This window comes from Saprolegnia diclina, assembly GCF_000281045.1.
Source record: "Saprolegnia diclina VS20 unplaced genomic scaffold supercont1.84, whole genome shotgun sequence".
Lineage (NCBI taxonomy): Eukaryota > Oomycota > Saprolegniomycetes > Saprolegniales > Saprolegniaceae > Saprolegnia > Saprolegnia diclina.
In genome coordinates, this window is record NW_008246151.1 from 177200 (window position 1) to 196955 (window position 19756).

The following is a 19756-nucleotide window of genomic DNA, read 5'->3' on the forward strand; positions in this document are numbered from 1 at the left end:
TACACTGGGTTCCACTCCCACACGGTGGTTTTTTATGGAATTGGTTCAAAATGTGGCGGACGTGCGGCGCGAGAAGGGAGGTGCGTGGCAAATGACGTCTTTCACAATGGCGAGCTTGCTCAGGAGGCAAAGGGCGTTAAACCTCTATTATTCTTGCCAGGACCTCGGGTGAGGTGAGGCTTGTCAAGAATGCTAGCAAGATGCCGGTGGACACCTTCGTAAAAGGTCGTTTCGACTTCCAACGCGCGCAAAACACAAATGTGTTCCCTTGTGCGCTGCCATGGAGGTAGCCCTTTGACTTACACCAGTTCAGCTCTGTTTTGCCGCATGGGACTCAAGTGTCGCTGCTAATTGGCACGCGAAGCAGTCGGCAGGTTTATGCTCTGCTCGGGACGTTTGCCGTTGGATCCCCAAGGGATTCCAAAATCCAGCGGAACCGTATCCGGATACTCGTCCTATCCTGGTTTCGAGTCGTTCACCGCCGACGACACCGTCGATGGTCGACTCGTTTTGTTTCGTACGCACTACTTGTCGAGGTGACGGTATTTGTGCAATGCGCGGGCGTTGTAGCAGGTCGTCTGTCGAGGCCAACAATAGCATTTTGAACCTCCACTGTGAAAAACCTATTTTCATCGGGAGGCAGCCGCATGACGCTTTTGGGCAAGGACGCCGACCCTGCTGAAGTGACTGTGCATGCGACGGGTCTCTCTTCGTCCCCACCAAAATTAGCGGTCGGACGACAGCAGCACGTGAGCGTCGGTCAAATGCTCCAGCGCCAACACCGCGGTTCGTTCAGCGACGCGGAGCCCGCTGCGGTGGTAGCATCCAGTGGCACCGTTGCCGACATAAAGACGGCAGAGCCGGCACCAACATCCGTCATCACGCCCTCCGTCGTCCCCAAGCTCACGGACCACGTGCGCAACTTTCGTCAAGTGCTAAAAGAGCTGGTCGCGCAAGGGTAAACAACATATTTGCCAGTCTTTGTGCTTATATAAGTACACAGGGCCATTGTCACCAACAACAAGACACTCTACACGCAGCAAGGCAACTTGGCGTTCTACACGCGGGTGTGGCGTGTTTTCTCACAGAATTCTCACGTTTGTCTAGAAAAACGTCACTCGGCGTCTACAACTGCGCCGGCACCCGGAGCTCATTCGGCTGAGTAAGCTTTTCTGGGCGACCGTGGTGCCGCCCATGGTTGAGACAATGGACGTCCACCGCTACGAGCAAATCTTTCTCCGGATTCACAAAGTGCTGGCCAAGATCTATCGCGTTGAGGCCGGTGCCATCAACCTCGAGGTGAGTGGTTCGACTCTAGCGGATATCCAATGACAATTGGATTTATACCAGGATGACTGGCGACGCGACACGAACGGCGACTGTCGAGGCTTAAGCTACGAGCTTTTTCACGCAGCATTGTTTGAAACCATCGGTAGCGCGCATCCTCCAAAGCGCTGGAGAGCACTGTTTTCTTTGGCTAGATATCTGGTGCAACTCGGTCAAGGTCCAAGACGTACGATACCCTTGTCTCTATGGAGCTGTAGTGACGCGTTGGCGATAGTACATCAACCTCTTGGCATCGCTCCTCGACGGTATCACGCGCTTGAACAAAGAAGACGTCGCCTTTCTCAAATCTCTCCGAGGTATTAGCCCTACCCTCGTTCCTTCAAACACGCTAGGTGCTTGGTTTAGACATTCGCGCACTCGATACAAAAGTCCGACCTCTCTCAGCGCCGTCGGCGCGAACCAAGTCGACGTCGCCGACCAAACCGATAGCGGAAGAAGCACATTTTCTGAAAAAGATCAAGCCCGAAAAAGCCCCACCCCAAAGCGCCCCGCCACGTCGGTCGTCCAAGTCACCCACCAAGCCACTGGTGTCGAATCACGTTCCCACGACGACAAAAACAACCATCAAACTGTCACCGACCCGACTTGGTAGCGTTATTTGCTTGCTCAGGTCAAGAATACGTAAATCTACATTTTTCAGGGCACGCCACTGTCGCGACGCAAACGAGCCGAACGTCACTTCATGACGAAGCCCCGTCACCTCCAGTTTCCGAGTCGTTGAACGAAACATCGACGACGTATCTACCAACGACAACCAAGACAGCGTCCAGCGCGTCCAAGACACAACATCCAACAAGAAACAGTCTAGCCAAACCAACGAGCCGACCGAAAAAAAGCCCCTCCCGACCAGCAAGTCCACCCAAGAGCAGTCCCACGAAACTATCGCCAAGCCCACCCAAAGCGAAAGCGACGGAGTTGCTGCTGGACACTGTAGGCGACCGACAGCAAATGGTGCCGAGCCCTCCCAAGCCCGATGGCCCCCCCCGGCCGCGACCCAAATCGTCCCCGCTAAAGCGCAGTACACCGTTGGCGCCTCAGCAAGGATACAACAGCAGCATCGTGTACATCGACATCAACGGCCACGCGGTACCGCCGATCAACTTTGAGTTTGACGTCGACCAGCCGCCGATGGCGCGACCGCACTCGCCAATGCGAACTCGACCAGCGGCTCGCCTCGGGCTCTCGTCACCGCGACTGCCCGAAACCATCGAAATGGACGTTGAAGGGCACTGTATCGAGACGTCTACTGAAGACGCCCCGCGCCGCGTCGCCGTGTGGCAGTACGAGGAAAAGTCGAATGCGGCGCGGCTACCCGAGTGCGCGTCGTCGCCGCTCAAAGGAGCGATTCTGTTTTCACCCTCCACGTACCCGATCGAGCACCGCTGGATCAAGCGCAGCCAAGCCCGCGCCTTGCACGAGCTCAAAAAGACACAGGACGACGCGCCGCTGTACGACTACTTTCACACGTCGCCACCCAAGGTGCCCGAGGACGAGCGTTTGATTTGACTCCCCGCCCTTTAGTTGTTCTGGTTGTTCTTGCCATCAATAAACACGACTAAGGATGCTAACACGACATGGTTTCCTCGACACGCTAGCAAAGACGTCGGCTGTGTCGACTCATTTGCGCATCTCCAAATAAAAAGCGTTTCAACGGGTCAGTAAGCGTGATGAGTCATCTTGCACGTGCAAGATATGCACCTTGAATTAAAATATATGGAAGCGGACAGCCATTCGTCATTTGCTGGCACCCAACCTTGCCCCCCCATGGTACCGAGAGACCCCACGGACTCATAGAGCAGCAAAGTTAGTTCGTCGAGTACCAACGGCCGGGCGTTTAGCATAGGACAAGAAGGCGGCACTTACCACCCTAAAATGACCCCCTAGAAAGTCGTCACAACTTGTCTATTTTGGAGTGTGAAACGCTTGCCTTTTATAACGAAGTCGTCACTTCCGACGACGTCATGGCCGTGCTGAGCCGCCGCCCGACACTCAAGCGGCTTAAATCGCTTGAAGACGTCTTCGATGCGCTCGACGAGCAGCCGTCGCTCGTCGACACGGTCGTTGGCGCCAAGGCCAGCGTCCACAGTCCTCGGTCCTCGTCCAACTTTGACATTCGCCAGGCGTTGGCCAGCGTGCACCGCCAGGCTTCGTCATCCTCGCTGAACAGCAGCGGTCGCAAAGACGCGGTCCCGACCGTGCCGCGGCTGTTGGGGCACGCCAACAGTCTACGACGCGTCATCGAGCAGCTCGTTCACGACGGGTACATCCGCTACAAGCGTACGCATCAACGAGACTATGTGTGCAGCAGCAAACTAGGCGACGCCACGGGACCGTACGACCGCCAAGGCAACGAAGCGTACTACACTGACGTACTTCGTGCAACGTGCAGCGACATCACATACTCATGAACGCGAACAGGACAACGTGGCGCGCCGCTTGGGCATTCGGTATGACCCGATCCTGCTGCGGCTCACGCGTCAGTTTTGGGCTGCGGTCGTGCCGCCAACCAGAGATACCATGGACGTCGAGAGCTATCAGCGCCTCTATCTTCGCATTCACAAATACTTGATCGAGCGATATGACATTCGGGACTCGAAAGCCAAAATTCAAGTATGCCATTTGTCGAATTCGGATAAAATTCTCTATTTGCTAGGACGACTGGTTGCGCGACACCAACAACGACAGCAGTCCGCTCGACTACGAGCTCTTTCACCTTTCTCTCTTTGAGCTCATCGGTACGATGCGGTCACAGCGGTATCACCATTTTAGTTTATAGACTTGTGGTGCGACTCGCTCGATGCGAATGATGTACATTTGGAAAAAAATGTCTCTCGAGAGCGACACACACACTGTCTTAGTACGTCCGCCTCTTGTACGCGATCCTGGACGGCGTCTCGCATGTCGAGCACGGCCGCATTCACCTTCGCAAACTCCGTCGTGCGCGCCTCGTGGAGGCATAACCGACGCTAATTCAACTACACGGCGTAGACGTCCGCTTCCGCGACGTGGCCCTCGCTGTCAAGCGCGTGTCAACAGCCACTGTGCACTGGTATTTAGACGCCATGGACGCACTCCGCGTACCCGTCACGGCCAAGCTCGAACGCCAAAACCGCCTTTTGATTTCCAAGCCGGCAGCGACCCACCGGCGAAAAACTACGTTGGGGGCGATCCAACTGGCCCAACGGACGGGGCAGCCAGCACGTAGCAACAACAACCGAGCGTCGACACCGCCGGACGGCACCAAAGCCACCAGTGCAACGGCTAGCAGCCCGTCCCGACCGACATCATCGCCGCCAACGCGTGCGCGGGATCCCAAAGGCATTTTGTACGTCGACCTTCGGTCGCACGCCACCGACAACGCAAGCCCGCAAGCGCCAACCGACGCAACTGTGGGCGTTGAGCGTCCATCGACCGCACTGGGCGCGAGCAGTTCGAGTACGGCGACGCCGCAGCTTGACATTGCCGGCCGCTGCGCGCCCTTGAACGCGGCCAAGTCGCCACGCCGCAGCACGCTGACGAGCCGGCAACCTGAGGCGATTCCGCCGCTGAAAGACGCACTTATCCACCGCGCTGCGTCACGGCGCGACTCGGCCGAAGCGAATTCGGTGCGTCGTAGCCACGCGCGGGCCAAGCGCGAGCGGCGACGGACCCACAACGAGGACTTGAAGCGGGCGCCTCACTACGTACTAGACTCGTAGCTTGGCACCGATGACTCTATCAGCACATTTAGACCGTAGCGCCATTGCTTGATCTTGCTGCAGCGCTGCATGGCAGCCGATACTGGCGAGCGACCGAGCTGTCGTGGCGGAGGAGGTGGTTGGATCCCGCCTGCTGCATGATCATTGGCGCGTTCACATCCGGATACATTCCAAAAGCCAATCATCATCCTCTCTATCCGGATTGCTGAGGACCAATGGTAGCAACCTCAGTGCGTGCCAGAGGTCACAAGATCATGTCGACGACCAAGGCCGAGAAGTTCGTGCGCCTCCTGAGCGCCAAGCTCAATGAGCTGCCCCACCTGCCCTTCTCGCAGGCCGAGCTGCGCGAGAAGCTCGAGACCGCGGTCGCCTCGCTGCCCAACTCGGGCCTCAAGGGCCTCCTGCAGCGTGACATGGAGCACTACGTCGCGCTCTTTCAACAGACCGTGACTGCGACCGCGGCCGCGCCGGCCTCGGACCGCTGCCTCGCCGAGCAAGAGTACGACCTTCTTCTGCAGGCCACGCACGCGACCAAGCTCGTCGAGATGCCCGTGACGCCCGCCGAAGTCTTCTTCAACTACAGCGTGCCGACGACTCTCGATGCGTCGACCGCGTCGCCGACCGAGCTCGTTGACGCCGTCGCGCAGATCTGCACCACGCTGGCGCACGAGCTCGCGACAAACGGCCTTGCGTCCGCCTTGCCGTCGCTCCAGGAGCCTGGCCACGCCGTCGCGCTCTACGTCGCCAAGCTCTTGCCCCTGCTGCATGCGTATCTGGAGCGCATGGCGTCGCACACGGTGTTTGAGGCAAGCGACCGCCTCCAGTCGGTGCTGCTCGACACGCTGCGCCTTGTCGGCTTCCACCGGCCGCTGCCGACGCCATCGACGCCGTCGATCATCTCGTTCTACACGCCGGCGCCGACGACCGAGACATCGGCGTCGGCCGCCGAGACGCATGCCCTCGCGCAGCTCTACGCTGTCACGCTGACCCTCGTCCTTTTCTTCCCCGCGCCAACAAATACGTCGGCGGCCGTCGACTCGGACGACGACTCGGACGACGACGAACGAACGGTGACGACGTCGACGACGCCCGACGCGTTCGTCTGCGATCTGCTCGCGGTCGCGTACCTCGAGGCCAAGGGCTGGCTCATCGACGTGGTGCTCATGGCGCTGTCGCTGCCGCGGCCGGCGTCGGCTGTCGTCGCCAAGGACGCCCCGCTCACGCGCCTCGTGCTTCAGGCGCTGCGGACGATGACGTTCGACGTGGGTATGGGCCGCCAGGTCTTGCTGACGCACGTGGCGTGCCTCCGCAAGGCTCGCGTGTACCTCAAGGCTGCCCGCCTCGGCCAGTGCCACGAGCTCTCGAGCCTGATCACGCAGCTCACGAGCCTCCCGGTGCCCTTTAAGCTCCTCGACTGGCTGCGTCTTGTGGCGCTCAGTACGTCCTGCGATGTACTTTGCGCGTGCGAATTGAGTGTGTAGGCGGTCTCTCGGACGCGTTGCGGACGCAGGTCGAAGCGGTTTTGGCGGCCGAGAAGCCCCTTTGCGTCGACTTGCTCTCGCCCAAGTGGACGGACGACGACATTCTCGAGCTGCTCGAGGTGCGCCTCGCCATCGTCCTTTCTAGAGATGGCATGTCTCATACCTCTTTTTGACTAATAGAAAGTCCAGAGCCAGTCGTCGGTGGTCGAGTCGGGTGCGGACGCCGACGCGGTCGACGCCGAGACGCTCGCGGCGCCGGACGCCGACGTGCCGCTCTTCTACGTCGACAGCACGGGCGCCAACTAACTCTACTGAGTTCTTAGCCCACTTATTTGCCCTTACGATTTGCCTCCAAAACTAGTGTCTTTTTGTCCACAAACAACGCAGTACAGACAGAGCACACTCGTTGGTCAAGTCACATCAGCGAAACTTGTACCGAATGTAGGGCAGTTCGAGGTCTTCGCCGTCGAGGTCCGTCGCGCACACTTCGAGGATGAGGTACTTTTGGTTGGGTGGCAGCGCCTGCTTGGTGATCGACGTCACGAGCTCCGAAATCGGCATCGCCATGCGCTCCTTGGAGCGCGATTTGGCCGAGTACATGGCGTACAGAATCGTGACGCCGTACGACAGCATCGAGACTTCCGCGCCGTACGTCTCTTCAAAGTACGCTAGCAGCGCCTTGAGCGTCATGTCGCCCTGCGCCATCTCGAGCCGGTCCCACGCAGTCCACTTGTAGTCTTTCTCCATCAGCATCGTCGTCGTCACCTTGGGCGCAATGGGCTCGGAAAACGCAAAGAGCGGCAACGCGAGGTTCACAAAGCCATTCTTGTACGCTTCGAGCGGCTTCTTGAGGAAGACCTTGATGAGCTCCAGGCACACAAGACCAGTGACAAGCGCCGTCGTCGTCGCAATCGCCGGAATGATCTTGCCCGCGATGAAGCGCGACTGGTGCAAGTCGGCCTCCGGAATCTTGTACGCCCGCGCGCGGAGGTTGGACGTGGCGACAATCACGCGCATGTGCGCGTCATCGTCCTTGTCAAATTCGATCGGGTGCAGGCGCAGCGTCACCGACGCCGGCGGCGGCAGCGCCACATTGCCCGACGCGCCATCGTTGTTGCTCTTCATTTCTTCGTCGCTGGCCGCAATCTTGACGCCGTCCCGGGGCACAAACGCGGGGACGTGCACCTTCTGGAGGATCGACGCCCAGTCGCCAGTCACCGGGAGGCCATAGACCTGGGCGCGGGCGGCGGCGACCGACGCGATGAACTCGCCGTGCACCGGGTCACGCGGTGAAAACACAATCGGCGTCGGCGCGCGCTTCGGCCCCGACCAGAACGGCGTCCCGGTCGTCGTCACTTGGTCGAGCGGGAAGTTGTGCAGCAGTTGTTTGAGCGAGTTCGCAAAGAGCTCTTCAAACTCCAGCCGCGCGTACGCAACGCAGTCGTCGTAGGATGTTGGCGCCGCCTGAAGCGACGACGACAGGCGCGCAAACGTCTCGGCGCTCGCGTTCTGCGCGTGGAGCTTGGCGACAAAGTCGGGGGTCGACACGTAGGCGTTGACGTCGCTTGGCGACTGAAAGAACGTGCCTTCGAACCAATCGCGCGCCCACTGCAGCGTGTGCTCGATCGCGTTCGGGAAATTCTTGAGCGTGCAGATCGGGATGCTCTTCTCCGGCGGGTCGCGCGACGCACCATAGTTCTCCGTGGCATGCGGCACAACCACCTGCGTGTTGCCCTTCGTGCCGAGCGTCCCGGATTCGAGCATGGGCAGTCCATAAAAGAGGCACCGCGCGTCCATATAGAGGCGCGCCTGGACGTTGTCGAGTGCGGTGCAGACGCCCGAGAGCCGCTCGTAAAACGCATCGTCAAACAGCGCTTCCGTCTCGTCGCCGACGCGGGCAACGTGCGCCGAGACGCGAACCTCGGGGTTGATGCTGCGAATGGCCTTGGCCGCCGTCGTCGACTTGGCCGACCCGACGTCCGTGCTCCGGAAGAGAAACTGGCGGTTCAAGTTCGACTTTTCGATCAGGTCCATGTCGGTGAGATGAATGCCGCCGGCCGCCGACGTCCCGAGCCCCATGAGCGCCCAGTTCTTGAGCATTTCGCAGCCGATGGCTCCGGCGCCGACAAGGAAGAGGTTGAGGCCTTGGAGCATGCTCTGAATCGACTGGCCAAACACGGCAATCTGGCCGTCGTAGCGCGAGTCACGGGGCGCACACTCCTCGGCCGTCAACGGCGACGACGGCAGGCACTCCATCGCGTCAAAGTAGAACCACTGGTGGATCGGCGTAAACTTGCCCGAACACGCTTTCAGCGCTTCTTGGCCGACGATGCCACCGAGCAGCGCGGTCATGGGCGACACGACACCGCGCGCCGACCGCGCCAGCGCCCGGACGACCTCCTCATTTGCCTCGGTCCACTCGACCTCGATCGACTTGATGTTTTTGGCGAGCGCAAGCACCTGCGACGCCATGTCACTGTCGCCCGACGTCGGCAGCGCGCCGTTGGTCGCGGCAAACTGGTCGAGCGCCTGGAACGCCACATGGAGCACCTCGGAGCGACCGATCTTGGCAAAGTCGCTCAGGAGAAACTCGCCCGGCGTCTCGGTGGCCACATCCATGGGCGCAAAGGCGAGCGTGACCGGCTGCTTGACCTGCGTGACGTAGCCAAACGCGCCGGATGCAGTCGCACGGGACAGGTTGTCGATCGTAAACGTGTACGGACCCGTGACGGTGATCGGCACGGACGCGCACCCGTTGAGGTGGCTCAAGCCTTGGATCTCGCGGAAGGTTACGTGGTCGCCTGTCTCCATCTGGTGGCGCGCGTCGTCCGTGACCGTGATGAGGAGCTTGGCCTCGGTCAACGGCGAGACGGACGCGACCATGCACGTGATCGGCTGCTCGCCGTCCTTGTCCGCGACGACAAAGGCGTCGCCAAAGTCGCAAAAGACCGACCCAAACACACCACGGGCCTCGGTCGCAATGAACGCAATGTTGTGCTTGTGGCAGATCTGGTTGATCTGCGTCGCGTAGGCGCGCGACGCATTGCAGAGCACGACAACCTACGCAGCGTGAGACCTTATGTAGCATGGACCACATGACGTACGCGGAACTGCCCGAGGAAGGCCTCGTCAATGGCACCGACATGGTGGTGCACGGGCACGTACGGGTTGAGCTCGGCGAGCTTGCGCCAGCTGGCCTCGGCGCGCCCAACCTGGTTCTTGACATCGTCTTCGGTGATGTAGAACTGCGCCGAGAGGTCCATAAAGGTCGATGGCGCGTCGTCGGCAACGGTCACCGACTTGACGCCGGCGAGCACGATGTTCTTGGCGATCTCGATGCCGAGCCCGTCGAGGTTGAGGAGGAGGACGTTGGACTCGCCCATGCGCGCCTGAGCCTCGTGGCCCATGACGTAGAGCTGCCGGCTGTAGAGCCCCTCGTCGATCTTGGCGGCCATGGTTTCGACCTCTGCTTCACCACGCAATTTCGACACTGACCTGCATTTTGCCCTCTAGCATACAAAATCCAAGTGTATTTTTTAATAGGAATGGCATAAAAATACAAAATCTTGTTCAAGAATCCTCGGGCGTCGAGACGATGACGACGACGGCTGCTGCGCCGACGGCCTCGCGGAAGAGCTGCGCCATGAACAAGGCTGCGTCCATCGCAGGCCAAGACGCCATGGTCCATGCAAGGAACATTCATGTACGTATGATGCTATAGCTGCGTCCATGGACGAGCTCGGTCGGACGACGTCACGGTGGCGTCGACTGACGCGTTGGCCTCTGCATGGCTCTGCTCTCGAAAACCACGTCGACCATGGCGTGCTTGGCAGCGGCACGTAGTGCGCACACGCCAAAGACATGCAAGCATGACAAAGGACGTCGGCGCTTCATACGTCAACACGTTTGCTCAGGTCCGCGAGCAAAAGCTACGTTGGACGAGCTCGACACGAGGCCCAGATGCATCGCCGCAGCGCTGCGCTTGTCCGTGCAAAGATGGAACGATGGCATGTCTCCTAGTACAGCTTCATCAGAATGCATAGTAATGCGCGTGGCCTTCTCTGTCAACATGAGGGTGACCGGCTTCGCCACGTCGGTCATCAAACACCATGATCAGACACGCACGTCATTAAAAGAAAGAGGGATGCATTGTCAGTGCCACAAACTATTCTGTAATCTCAAACTTCTGTAAACGAATGTGACTGTTAAGCCTCTGCCCCCGCCGGGAGCGGAGCGAGTGCGTATCGATCTGGCGCGAAGCGCTGCACGGCAAAGGCGTGCACCAAGAGGCCGTGGAGTGCGTCATGGCTCTTTAAAGTGGATCCCGCGGCTTCTATTGGCTGAAAATGGCATGCTGACGGAATTTGGTGCGTTGATTGGCTACATTGCGCCGTGTTTGATGCTGTCGTTGCGGAGCTCGACCTCCCACCGGCGCAGCATGGGCACAGCTTTTTCCTGTGTGGCATTGACAATACTGGCAAAATTTGATCTCGGATATCAACCTTGCGCAAGTGCGCTTCGGCGGCGGCATCGCTGGCGCATCAACTGGTCATCCCGCGTGCTAGTCTACGCGAAGCGGTAGTCGAGTCGTCTCTCAAGAAAAGTGCGCTCTGGAACGTCGTCTCCGTTTTTCGCTTGATTCGGTTCATGCGCGCGGCCAACGATGATGCGTTGCCCCATCTCCTCTGTGGTGTCTGCAACGGCACGTACGGCAATGATGCCGTCGTCCGTGGCGGCTTCGGTGAAGAATAGATCTGCCTCTGGGAAGAAATCGTTATTGACGGTCAACTACGATGGGCTGAAGATACGCAACTCTGGCACGTTGTATACGGCGCGCAGCTGGAGCTCGGCCGCCACGGCCTGCAGCTTACAGGAGTCTTGATATACGGAGTGGTTCATGAATTTGAGGATGACACCGGTGCACGTTGTCAGCGCCTCGATCAGCAAGTCGGCCGCTGCGTAGTCCAAATTATTGCTGTCCAGGCATAGCTCAAATGGTCGGCGTCGGTGAGTATCACAGAGCGTCATGGCGATGACCGCGCCCATTATGTGGTCCACTTCGGTGCCATCCAGCACGAGGCGCTCGACACCAGCCGCCATCCATTGCCGAAGGCAGCGGCCAAATCGCAGCGGCGTTGCGAGCAGATCTTCAGCATGGCTGAGCGACACGCTTTGGAAGCATGGCGACTGCGACGCCCATGCGAGGAGATCCCACCCGGCGCCGTCGATCGTACATTGGTTCAAGCTCAAGGCCCGCAAGTGGCGAGGGGCGTCGATCGCATTTGGCATCGCATGCAGCGTGCACTTTTGCAACGTGAGGTCGCGCAGCATCAACATGCGCGGCAGCAGCGCCAGAACAAACGTATAGTCGGATGTGTCGTTCCCGATGAGCTCGAGCGCGCACAGCGTCGAGAGCGAGATCACGTTGGATAACAGTCGCACGTCGATATGGCCACTGTCTGTTTCAAGGCGCAGCTTTGTGATGTTGGGCAGTGGCACATTGGCATCGAGGAGGCCCCGAACGACACCGTCGACGCCCAACAGCGAGAGGCTCGTGAGCGATGAAGCGGCGGCAATCGCGCGCCCCAAGCTCGTATCGTGATTGAAATCGAGGCAGCGGAGCCCCAAGTGTTGCGCGCGACCCGAGGCGAGCCACGCTGTGAGAATTGGTAGCCAGCTCTCGCTTGCAAACGCATTGTTGTACGCTGCGGTAATCTCTATGCGCGTGACGGACTGCGCTGCGCACGCGATCGCAGCAGCAAACGGAGCGTCCCACGTGTGTACCTCGGTGCGAATACTGCTGAGGTTGTTGCAGTGAACAAGCATGCGACCAAAGACGTCCATGTGGTGCACGTTCGAGGAGACGCGAATGGACGTGATCTTGTAACCCCACTTGGCTGCAAAATGGATGATCGCCGTGGCGGGATAAATGGTCCCTAGGACGCCATTGAGCCGGTCAAGATTGTCGACCGAGATCGAGCTGAAGGCCGGCAGCGCAGTGAGCACAGTGGACGTGTATTGGCCATCAATGTCTTCGATGCACACCTGCGGCCAGTGGCTGTCGTCCAAGGCGCCAGGCGTAAGCAAGAGCGTCCGGAGCGCAGTTAGCGGCGCGTCGAGTGCATCACGTGGCAGCGCCTGAAGCAGCGAGAGAACGTCCTTTGTCGAGTCCAAGCACTGGGCGATGTGGACAAGGACGCCAGCGTGACCCACCGAGATCGGCGCTGCACACGGCCGCTTGGTCATGCTCATCACCACCAACTCGAACTTGGACGTACAATCCGGATATAACACTTGAGCTTGGCGTACCTTGATTGGACGAAATGAAATTTGACATGAGCTATGCAATGTGATTGGACGAACGGGCTGTTTGACCTTGGGCAAAGCGATCTTGTCCAACGGCAACCATTGCGCTCAATTCATCAGTGTCGCCGAGCCCGATGCCACGCGCGCAGTTGTGCGCCTATATGAGCCCGAGGGAATAATAACGTGTGGCAAGACGGGCGACAAGCTCTTGACGGGACTAGAACCAGTATTGAACGCTAACACGCCAGCAATCTGCCCTCTGAGACACTAAGAGGTAGATCACCCTGCGCCAAGACGCATAGCTTCCGTGATCACATCTTTTCCTCGCCCTCTCGAAGCTCACGACCACTGTCGTCGTGTCCCGCGTGGCGTCGATAATTCATCGTTGTGAGCAGTGAGCCGACTTCCGTTGACCCGAATGACCGCAGAGAGGGCGAGAGGATCGCGGGAGGGGGAGCTGTAGTGTGGAACTGCCGCAGCGTTTCGACGCCGAAGACGGCCTCCAATATGCACCGAGCCGCGTTCCGCTACCTCTGGCCAGTGCTCCGCGCCTGCGTCTGGTTCAACGTCTGGCGCGTCCGAAACGATCGCGTCTTTCGCGCCGACCTCCCACTGCCAAGTCCATGGACGGTTGCCGTCAAAGCGTGTCGCTCAAATGCACTTGCACCGCAGCCTCGTTCAATCACCAGGGCAGTTGGCTCTCCGTCGCCTTCTCCGGCTCCTCGCTCAACACGAGTGGCTGCGCCAGCACATTGTCCCGGGGATCGCGCTCCTGCCTCCGCCGGCCTAGATCAAGATCAACACCAGCGCCTACACGACGAAGAAAGTTGGACAATTTTATTTAGCGTAGATTTACGTACCTATTTTAATAGACGACCCACTTCAACAACAACAACTGGCGCAGCGTTTGGTTGTCCTACTGTCTACCCGAAGAAGCATCTGTTACGATGTTCCGTATGTTTGCTGATGCGTCCTCAGCCGTACAAACATGAAACCGCTTCGTACAGTATCACATCGGTAGACCGGAACAATATACACAAGCTCATTCGCACATGAAATCGCCGTCGACATGATAGACAACTCGGTACGGCTTCGATCACAAAATACGAGGCAAGACACTCATCACGTAAAACATATAGCCTTGTCCGAACTCGATCACAGAACGGATTCACAAGGACATTGGTTCAGTTCCTACCTTATCAGCATGTGATACGAGCACCTCTGTCGTCTGCAAGGTGGCATCCATACTGGTACATGTCGATACATTTTGCACTGCTGGACGCGTGTCGGTTGATGCGAGTAACTACATGTCCTGGCTCACTGATCACAGCGCCGTGTCCTGGCACACTGCTCTCTTTCGGGTGCTTTTAGGTACGACAATGCGAATGCAGCAAGGTTGACGATGAACCGTGGCGTGTTGGTCAACGCGCGTCCTACTTGCTTTGCAAAGTCATCGCAGACACATTGCCTCGTCTGCGACATGCAGCAATCCGGCCTCGTGACAGGTCGCGAGCGGCGTGGGGGCGCGTGCCCGAGACATGTGGCGCGTGCTGCCAGTCGTATGTCTCTACGCGCTTGATGTGCATGGCGTGTGTAACGACTCCTATCCTGTCCCCGTCAACAGCAATGCCGTCCATCAAGTGGTGCTTCAGGATGGCCTGTCTGTGATCGTCTTTCACCTCATTTCCAATTCCTCTTCCTCCTCGACAACCATGAAGGCTGCTCTCTTCTCCGCGACGCTCTTTGCCAGCGCGCTTCTCTCGGCCGCCGACCACGACGGCTGCGGCTCGGCCAGCGGCACCCCGACGATGGCCCCCACGACGCTGGCGCCGACGGCCGCGCCCACCAAGGCGCCCGCCCCGGGTGAGTGGGTGAGCCTCGGTGGCTTTGCCCACGAGATCTCGTTCGACGGCAAGAACGCCTGCGTCAAGACGGGCGACGGTGCGTTCTGCGGTCTCACGTCGCAGCAATTTGCGCAGTGGAAGAAGGTGGCGACGACCGTTGACCCGATCGAGCAGGTCGCGACGGCCAACGGCCTCGCCCTTGTCTGGGGCGGCGCGTCCGGTGCGCGCCTCATGCAGACGGTCGACTTGGCGTCGGGTGTGACCCACGACACGCCGCTTCGCGCGGACGAGTCGCCCCGTCAGTTCTCGACCGACGGCAAGACCGTCGTGGGCACCACCGACTCGCGCTTCTTTGGTGCGGCGATCACCAACGGCGCGATGGACTCGCCCGTGACGATCGCGGACAGCGACAGCTTGGATGTGTACAAGACCGCGATTGCCGGCAACGACGTGTACATCACCGACTACGAAGGCGTCGTCAAGTACTCGACGCTCGATTCGTCGGTCTGGACCGTGCGCCCGTTCGGCTACGTGGACACGGACTTTCGCGCGCGCGAGTTGGCGTCGGACGGCGTCGACCTGTGCGTGATCACGTACAGCCTCGAGATTGCGTGCGCCAAGCTGTCGACGGGCCTCGAGACGTGGGAGACGTACCCGGGCAAGTGGCAGGCGATCGCGGTCGCCAACAACACGCTCACGGCCGTGACGTTTGTGGACCGCGACATCCAGGTCACGCAGCTCAAGTAGACATTTCTCATCTGAAACGAGAGCATTGCATAGTAGAATATACACCGTCATTTTCGTACATCAATGAGTTGTGGCTCATGGTTTCATCGTTGCGCTCGCCAGTTCGCATCGAGTGTGGCGTACGGATTTGAGGGCAGTGCCAACAATGAAGACGTCGACGCCCAGAGGAAAGCGGCGTTGCTTGAGAAAATGCGAGTACACCCCCAGAAACATACTACAAACTACATAGGACGAACACGTAGCCGTAATACTAGAAGGAACCTCCTGGTTGGTGGCGTTGAAGTGGGTCGACAATCAAAATAGATGCGTAAATCTACGCCGAATAAAAATTGTCGGACTTTCATAGTTGTGTATGCTCAGTAGTCGAACTTGATCGAGGCAGGCTGAGGCACAAGCGCGATCTCGGTTTGAGTGAGGCTGTGGTGCAAGTGCAGTTGAGTGATCGGTCTCACTGCAAAGAGACTCTGCATTCATCGACGTACACGGAAAATTCACTTCACGACCGTTTGGCCACTGCACCACGAGGCTTTGCGCTGGTGTCGACCTTTCTTCGGGCAAAATACTGCTTCCAGATGCCGGCATTGTCGGGTGCTCGTCGCTCCAGATATTAGCGATCTGGCAATTTGACGCGCTCATGGAAAAAGTGAATTTGTCGCTGCACCAGAATCTAGACGTGTGGCACCAACTTCGCAATCGCGTGTTCAAGGTCATCACCTTCTACACGCAGTTTGTGTCGGCGCTCATGTCGATTGCTCTCGTGCAGCTCGCGGTCACAGTCGGTGGCCTGGTCGTCTACTGCCTACCTGGCTACAACCTTTTGATTCTGATGCTGGTCGGGTCGCTCTCAACACTGGTGTTTCTCTTGCCATTGGCCAAGGCGCTCGACATTCAAGCCAATCACGAGTCGATGCTCCACGCCTTGGTACTGCGTTTGCACCATGAACGAGGGCGTCGCGCCAAGGTCGATCGACTGAGCATGATGGCATGTTTGTCGCAGCTCATTCCGCTGGTCGGACTTAACGACGACCGGATTCGCTTTTGGGGCATCGAGCTCTCGACGGCACGCCTCGTTGGACTCACTTTTTCGATTGGGTCGGGTTTATCGGTGGTCTTTTCCCGCACCGTATACCACAGCTGGTCGGAGCCTCTGTATGGCACGTAGGCGAACCAAAGTAACAATAACATGCACGGTTGCGAGTGGCAGTGCCATCGCGAACTGCGAAATGGAGTTGCCAGTGAAGACCTGACGCTCGTCACCTAACCCCTTTAAGTATTGCACATGCCAAGTCCGTTTACGCAACTACACCGAGGCCGAAGGCCCTCTAGACCATATACTACTTACGATCTCGGGGGCAAGTTGGACACCTTGACCTTGTAGCCCACGTATGTGGTGATGTGGTCTGCACATCCCAATGACGGTCGTGGCGTGCCCCAGTACAACTGTAGGCTGTAGGGAATAGAAACGCAGTATAGGCAGTTGCTGTGCGAAGATAACCAGAGTCAAATATACCCGGAACCCCATACATTGCGTCCACGGCGACGACCACTTCACGACACGTACAGTGAAAGCTCACCTACACTCAGCCCAACGCGTTGCTTGACGCTCGCTGCTATGAACAGTACCTTGGATGCAGCTATGTAGTACTAGGATAAAACGCTGTGCATTAGAAACGAAGGATGCCTTGGGTGATTTGCGGCGTGTTGATGAGCGGGTCCAGCGCATCTCTGTACGTGCTGCCAAACAAATCAAGGCCATTGAGATTCGACCACGTGATGGGCACAACACGAAAAGCCACAAACGAGAGAAGCGACGCCAAGGTCGCTCCGAGCGTTGCGAGTCGCGCGAGTGAAATTTCAATCCCAAAAAACGACAGACGGTCGTCATGGTGCTCGATCGCGTCAATGATGGTCTCGAACATGGCTATGCGCGCGGGAAACCCCGTGGCGTCCCCTGACTGCACAGCTTTTTGGCGCTGAAACTCGAGCTCGAGCAAGTGCGTTCGCAGCATCCCGCTGTGTTTGCCTTGAATGTCGAGCGCGGCGGCCAGTGGCACGAGCATCGTCAGCGTCGAGAGCGAGCCAAAGAGGCCAATCAAAAGTAAAAAGTACGTGGGCAGTGGCGCCGAGCCTGAAATGCAGTAGACTAGAATGCCGGCGGCCGTACACGCAAACTGGAGCAGCGCGCCGCAGATAAACACGCTCGTAAAATCCGCAATGAGCGCCGTGGCCGCTCGGACGCCGTTGCGGAGTGTGAACCACGCATGGACGTTCTCGCCCTCCGTGAGCGCAATGACCGTGCGCCCTTTCAGCGGGAGGTCGAGTCCGAATGCGGATATCGTATCGAAGCGCAGCCAGAGCGACCAAATCTTGCACGAGCTCGCAAACAAGAGCATCGTGATGGACGCCAGCTGCATGAGGTACTTGACCGCGAGTATGAGCTGCAGGATACCCACTGGCGCGTAGACTGCACCCAAGTAGTTGGTGAATGCGCTGAGCGACACGGACTCGAACGCGACATGCCAGTTGAGGTCCAGTTCGAGGACGTCGTTGCACGTCATTGGAAACCGAGCGCGCAGCGTGAGCGCTGACTGCATGTCATCGAGTGCGATGGTCACATTGCGCGCGCGCACCTGCTGGATGTTGACGTCCCACAAAGAAACGAGCTCAAAGGTTGTGTTGAAGGTAGCGATCGAGCTGTTGGACGTGAAGCCAAACGTGATGTGCGGACTGCCTCTCGGCACCGGATCGACCCACAAATTGATCAACGCGTCCACCGTGGTTGCAGATACGTTGGTGCAAGCCGGTACGCTGAACATCACCGCGTACATGGTGTCCTTTGGCGACGTGACGAGACCGTTCACGCCCGGCAAGAGCACGCTTATGGGCATTGCGCCGCCGGGCCACGAGACCACCAAAATTTCGTTGAGAAAAATCGTGACGCAAATGAAGAGAAGCACGTAATGCAACGGCGACGAGAGCCGCTGTCGCTCGTACTGGGCGATACTGTCGGCTTCAAAGGCTGCCGCGACGTGCGCCGATGGCACGGGCGTCCCGTCGGCTGCGATAAAGCGTAAGGTGGTAACGTCAATCTCGGCTGCCTCGGCTGCAAAGTGCACCAAAAGGGCGTGCGACGACGCCCGACTGAGCCGCCGTAGCATATTGTGGATCGCAAAGAGGGGCGATAGAAGTGCCTCGAAGAGCGACTCGCAATCGGTCGGCGGATCGATGAGGTACATGACAAAAAACACGAGTGTGTAGATCTCCAAGAGTCCCCAAAACACGATTTGGGACCGGAACGGGCAAGTTAAAATGAGCAGCACGAGGACGCCCGACAAGTAGATACCAAAGACAAATAGCGCAACCTTGTCGAGGCCGCGCCAAATGGCCAGTGGACGTCCGAGCACCCAATGCAGTGACGCCGACGAGACGTTGCACGCCGACAGGACACCGAGGAGCGGCATTGCCACCGGCGATAGTATGAGTATCCCGACAATCCACGGCCCGTCATTGCGCCACCGGTGCACTACGTTCTGGTAGCCTTGGAGACGCATGCGACTCGTCTCGGTCAGCGGTGGAAACTCGCTCGCTGCCTTCGTGGTGAAGGCGTCTGGTGCCTCGTACGTGTGCTTGCAGGCCGCGAAGCACGACGCACACACCGTAAAGTCCGGGGCGCCGGGGCGCAAGAGAATGTACACGGTACCTTCAATGCTCTTTCGCTCCCACACCAAGTCGCAAGGCGTCTCGTTGCAAAAGATTTGACGAGGACGGCCCGTTGGTAGTGGTCGAGTGTCTTCATCAACAACGTCGGACGATGCGGGCTCGGACGCGTCGGCCTGCTCATTGCTCGTCGCATTTGCCAGCCGATGCGCCACCAAGTAGGCAGCAATGAGATCGTCTGCGTTGTCAAACGACAGAATCTCCCTTTCGGACGGCGTAAGCTCGTAGTGGCGGCTGTCCTCGTCGTCGTCGTCGTCGTCGTTGGTGACGGATGCTGCGTCCTTGGGTGCCTCGTGGCCGTCGGGAGCACCGTCATCGGAAGTGGCGATCTCGCCACTCGAACGACTGGCTGCATCGTCGTCATTGCCTTGACCCGCCGTCACGCGTTTCAACGTTTCTTGCTCGGAGATGGTCAGCTCAAACTCGGAGCCACCACGGACGTCGGCACTGGATGACGCAGACGACGTGCGGGAGCGCGAGGCCATATCGTTTTTGATGTACGTACTTGCTACCAGTATGAGCTGCAGCCGTTACTGCAGCTCTATAAAACCGTGTTGTTCTACTGGGAACGCCTCGTGGCGCGACATTGTGGGACGACGGTGACGCTTGGCTCGTG

The 19756-nt window shown here is 58.6% G+C and overlaps 8 protein-coding genes across 8 annotated transcripts; 5 read left to right on the forward strand and 3 right to left on the reverse strand.

Moving 5' to 3' along the window:
- Positions 1 to 647: 647 nt before the first annotated feature.
- Positions 648 to 2922, forward strand: SDRG_15119 (hypothetical protein; the record flags this gene model as incomplete). Its single annotated transcript, XM_008621283.1, has 7 exons — positions 648 to 958; positions 1004 to 1067; positions 1108 to 1299; positions 1351 to 1432; positions 1482 to 1513; positions 1562 to 1643; positions 2282 to 2922. 7 exons carry the CDS (start codon positions 648 to 650, stop codon positions 2851 to 2853), a joined length of 1335 nt encoding a protein of 444 aa, XP_008619505.1. The 3' UTR covers positions 2854 to 2922.
- Positions 2923 to 3308: 386 nt separating this feature from the next.
- Positions 3309 to 5088, forward strand: SDRG_15120 (hypothetical protein; the record flags this gene model as incomplete). Its single annotated transcript, XM_008621284.1, has 7 exons — positions 3309 to 3607; positions 3653 to 3716; positions 3766 to 3957; positions 4001 to 4082; positions 4124 to 4155; positions 4206 to 4284; positions 4336 to 5088. 7 exons carry the CDS (start codon positions 3309 to 3311, stop codon positions 5043 to 5045), a joined length of 1458 nt encoding a protein of 485 aa, XP_008619506.1. The 3' UTR covers positions 5046 to 5088.
- A 173-nt stretch (positions 5089 to 5261) lies between these two features.
- SDRG_15121 (hypothetical protein) lies at positions 5262 to 6919 on the forward strand. The gene is made up of 3 exons (XM_008621285.1): positions 5262 to 6482; positions 6527 to 6645; positions 6707 to 6919. Exons 1-3 carry the CDS (start codon positions 5300 to 5302, stop codon positions 6830 to 6832), a joined length of 1428 nt encoding a protein of 475 aa, XP_008619507.1. The 5' UTR covers positions 5262 to 5299; the 3' UTR covers positions 6833 to 6919.
- A 27-nt stretch (positions 6920 to 6946) lies between these two features.
- Positions 6947 to 9981, reverse strand: SDRG_15122 (ubiquitin-activating enzyme E1; the record flags this gene model as incomplete). Its single annotated transcript, XM_008621286.1, has 2 exons — positions 6947 to 9586; positions 9631 to 9981. 2 exons carry the CDS (start codon positions 9979 to 9981, stop codon positions 6947 to 6949), a joined length of 2991 nt encoding a protein of 996 aa, XP_008619508.1.
- Positions 9982 to 11279: 1298 nt separating this feature from the next.
- SDRG_15123 (hypothetical protein) lies at positions 11280 to 12832 on the reverse strand. The gene has a single exon (XM_008621287.1). The coding sequence runs from the start codon at positions 12776 to 12778 to the stop codon at positions 11315 to 11317; it is 1464 nt and encodes a 487-aa protein (XP_008619509.1). The 5' UTR covers positions 12779 to 12832; the 3' UTR covers positions 11280 to 11314.
- Positions 12833 to 14536: 1704 nt separating this feature from the next.
- On the forward strand, positions 14537 to 15480 carry SDRG_15124 (hypothetical protein). The gene has a single exon (XM_008621288.1). It carries the CDS (start codon positions 14545 to 14547, stop codon positions 15421 to 15423), a length of 879 nt encoding a protein of 292 aa, XP_008619510.1. The 5' UTR covers positions 14537 to 14544; the 3' UTR covers positions 15424 to 15480.
- A 577-nt stretch (positions 15481 to 16057) lies between these two features.
- SDRG_15125 (hypothetical protein) lies at positions 16058 to 16585 on the forward strand (the record flags this gene model as incomplete). The annotated part of the gene is made up of 1 exon (XM_008621289.1): positions 16058 to 16585. One exon carries the CDS (start codon positions 16058 to 16060, stop codon positions 16583 to 16585), a length of 528 nt encoding a protein of 175 aa, XP_008619511.1.
- A 141-nt stretch (positions 16586 to 16726) lies between these two features.
- On the reverse strand, positions 16727 to 19661 carry SDRG_15126 (hypothetical protein). Its single transcript, XM_008621290.1, has 3 exons — positions 17047 to 19661; positions 16795 to 16997; positions 16727 to 16745 (listed from the first exon to the last, which is right to left on the reverse strand). The coding sequence occupies exon 1, from the start codon at positions 19623 to 19625 to the stop codon at positions 17088 to 17090; it is 2538 nt and encodes an 845-aa protein (XP_008619512.1). The 5' UTR covers positions 19626 to 19661; the 3' UTR covers positions 16727 to 16745; positions 16795 to 16997; positions 17047 to 17087.
- Positions 19662 to 19756: the final 95 nt, after the last annotated feature.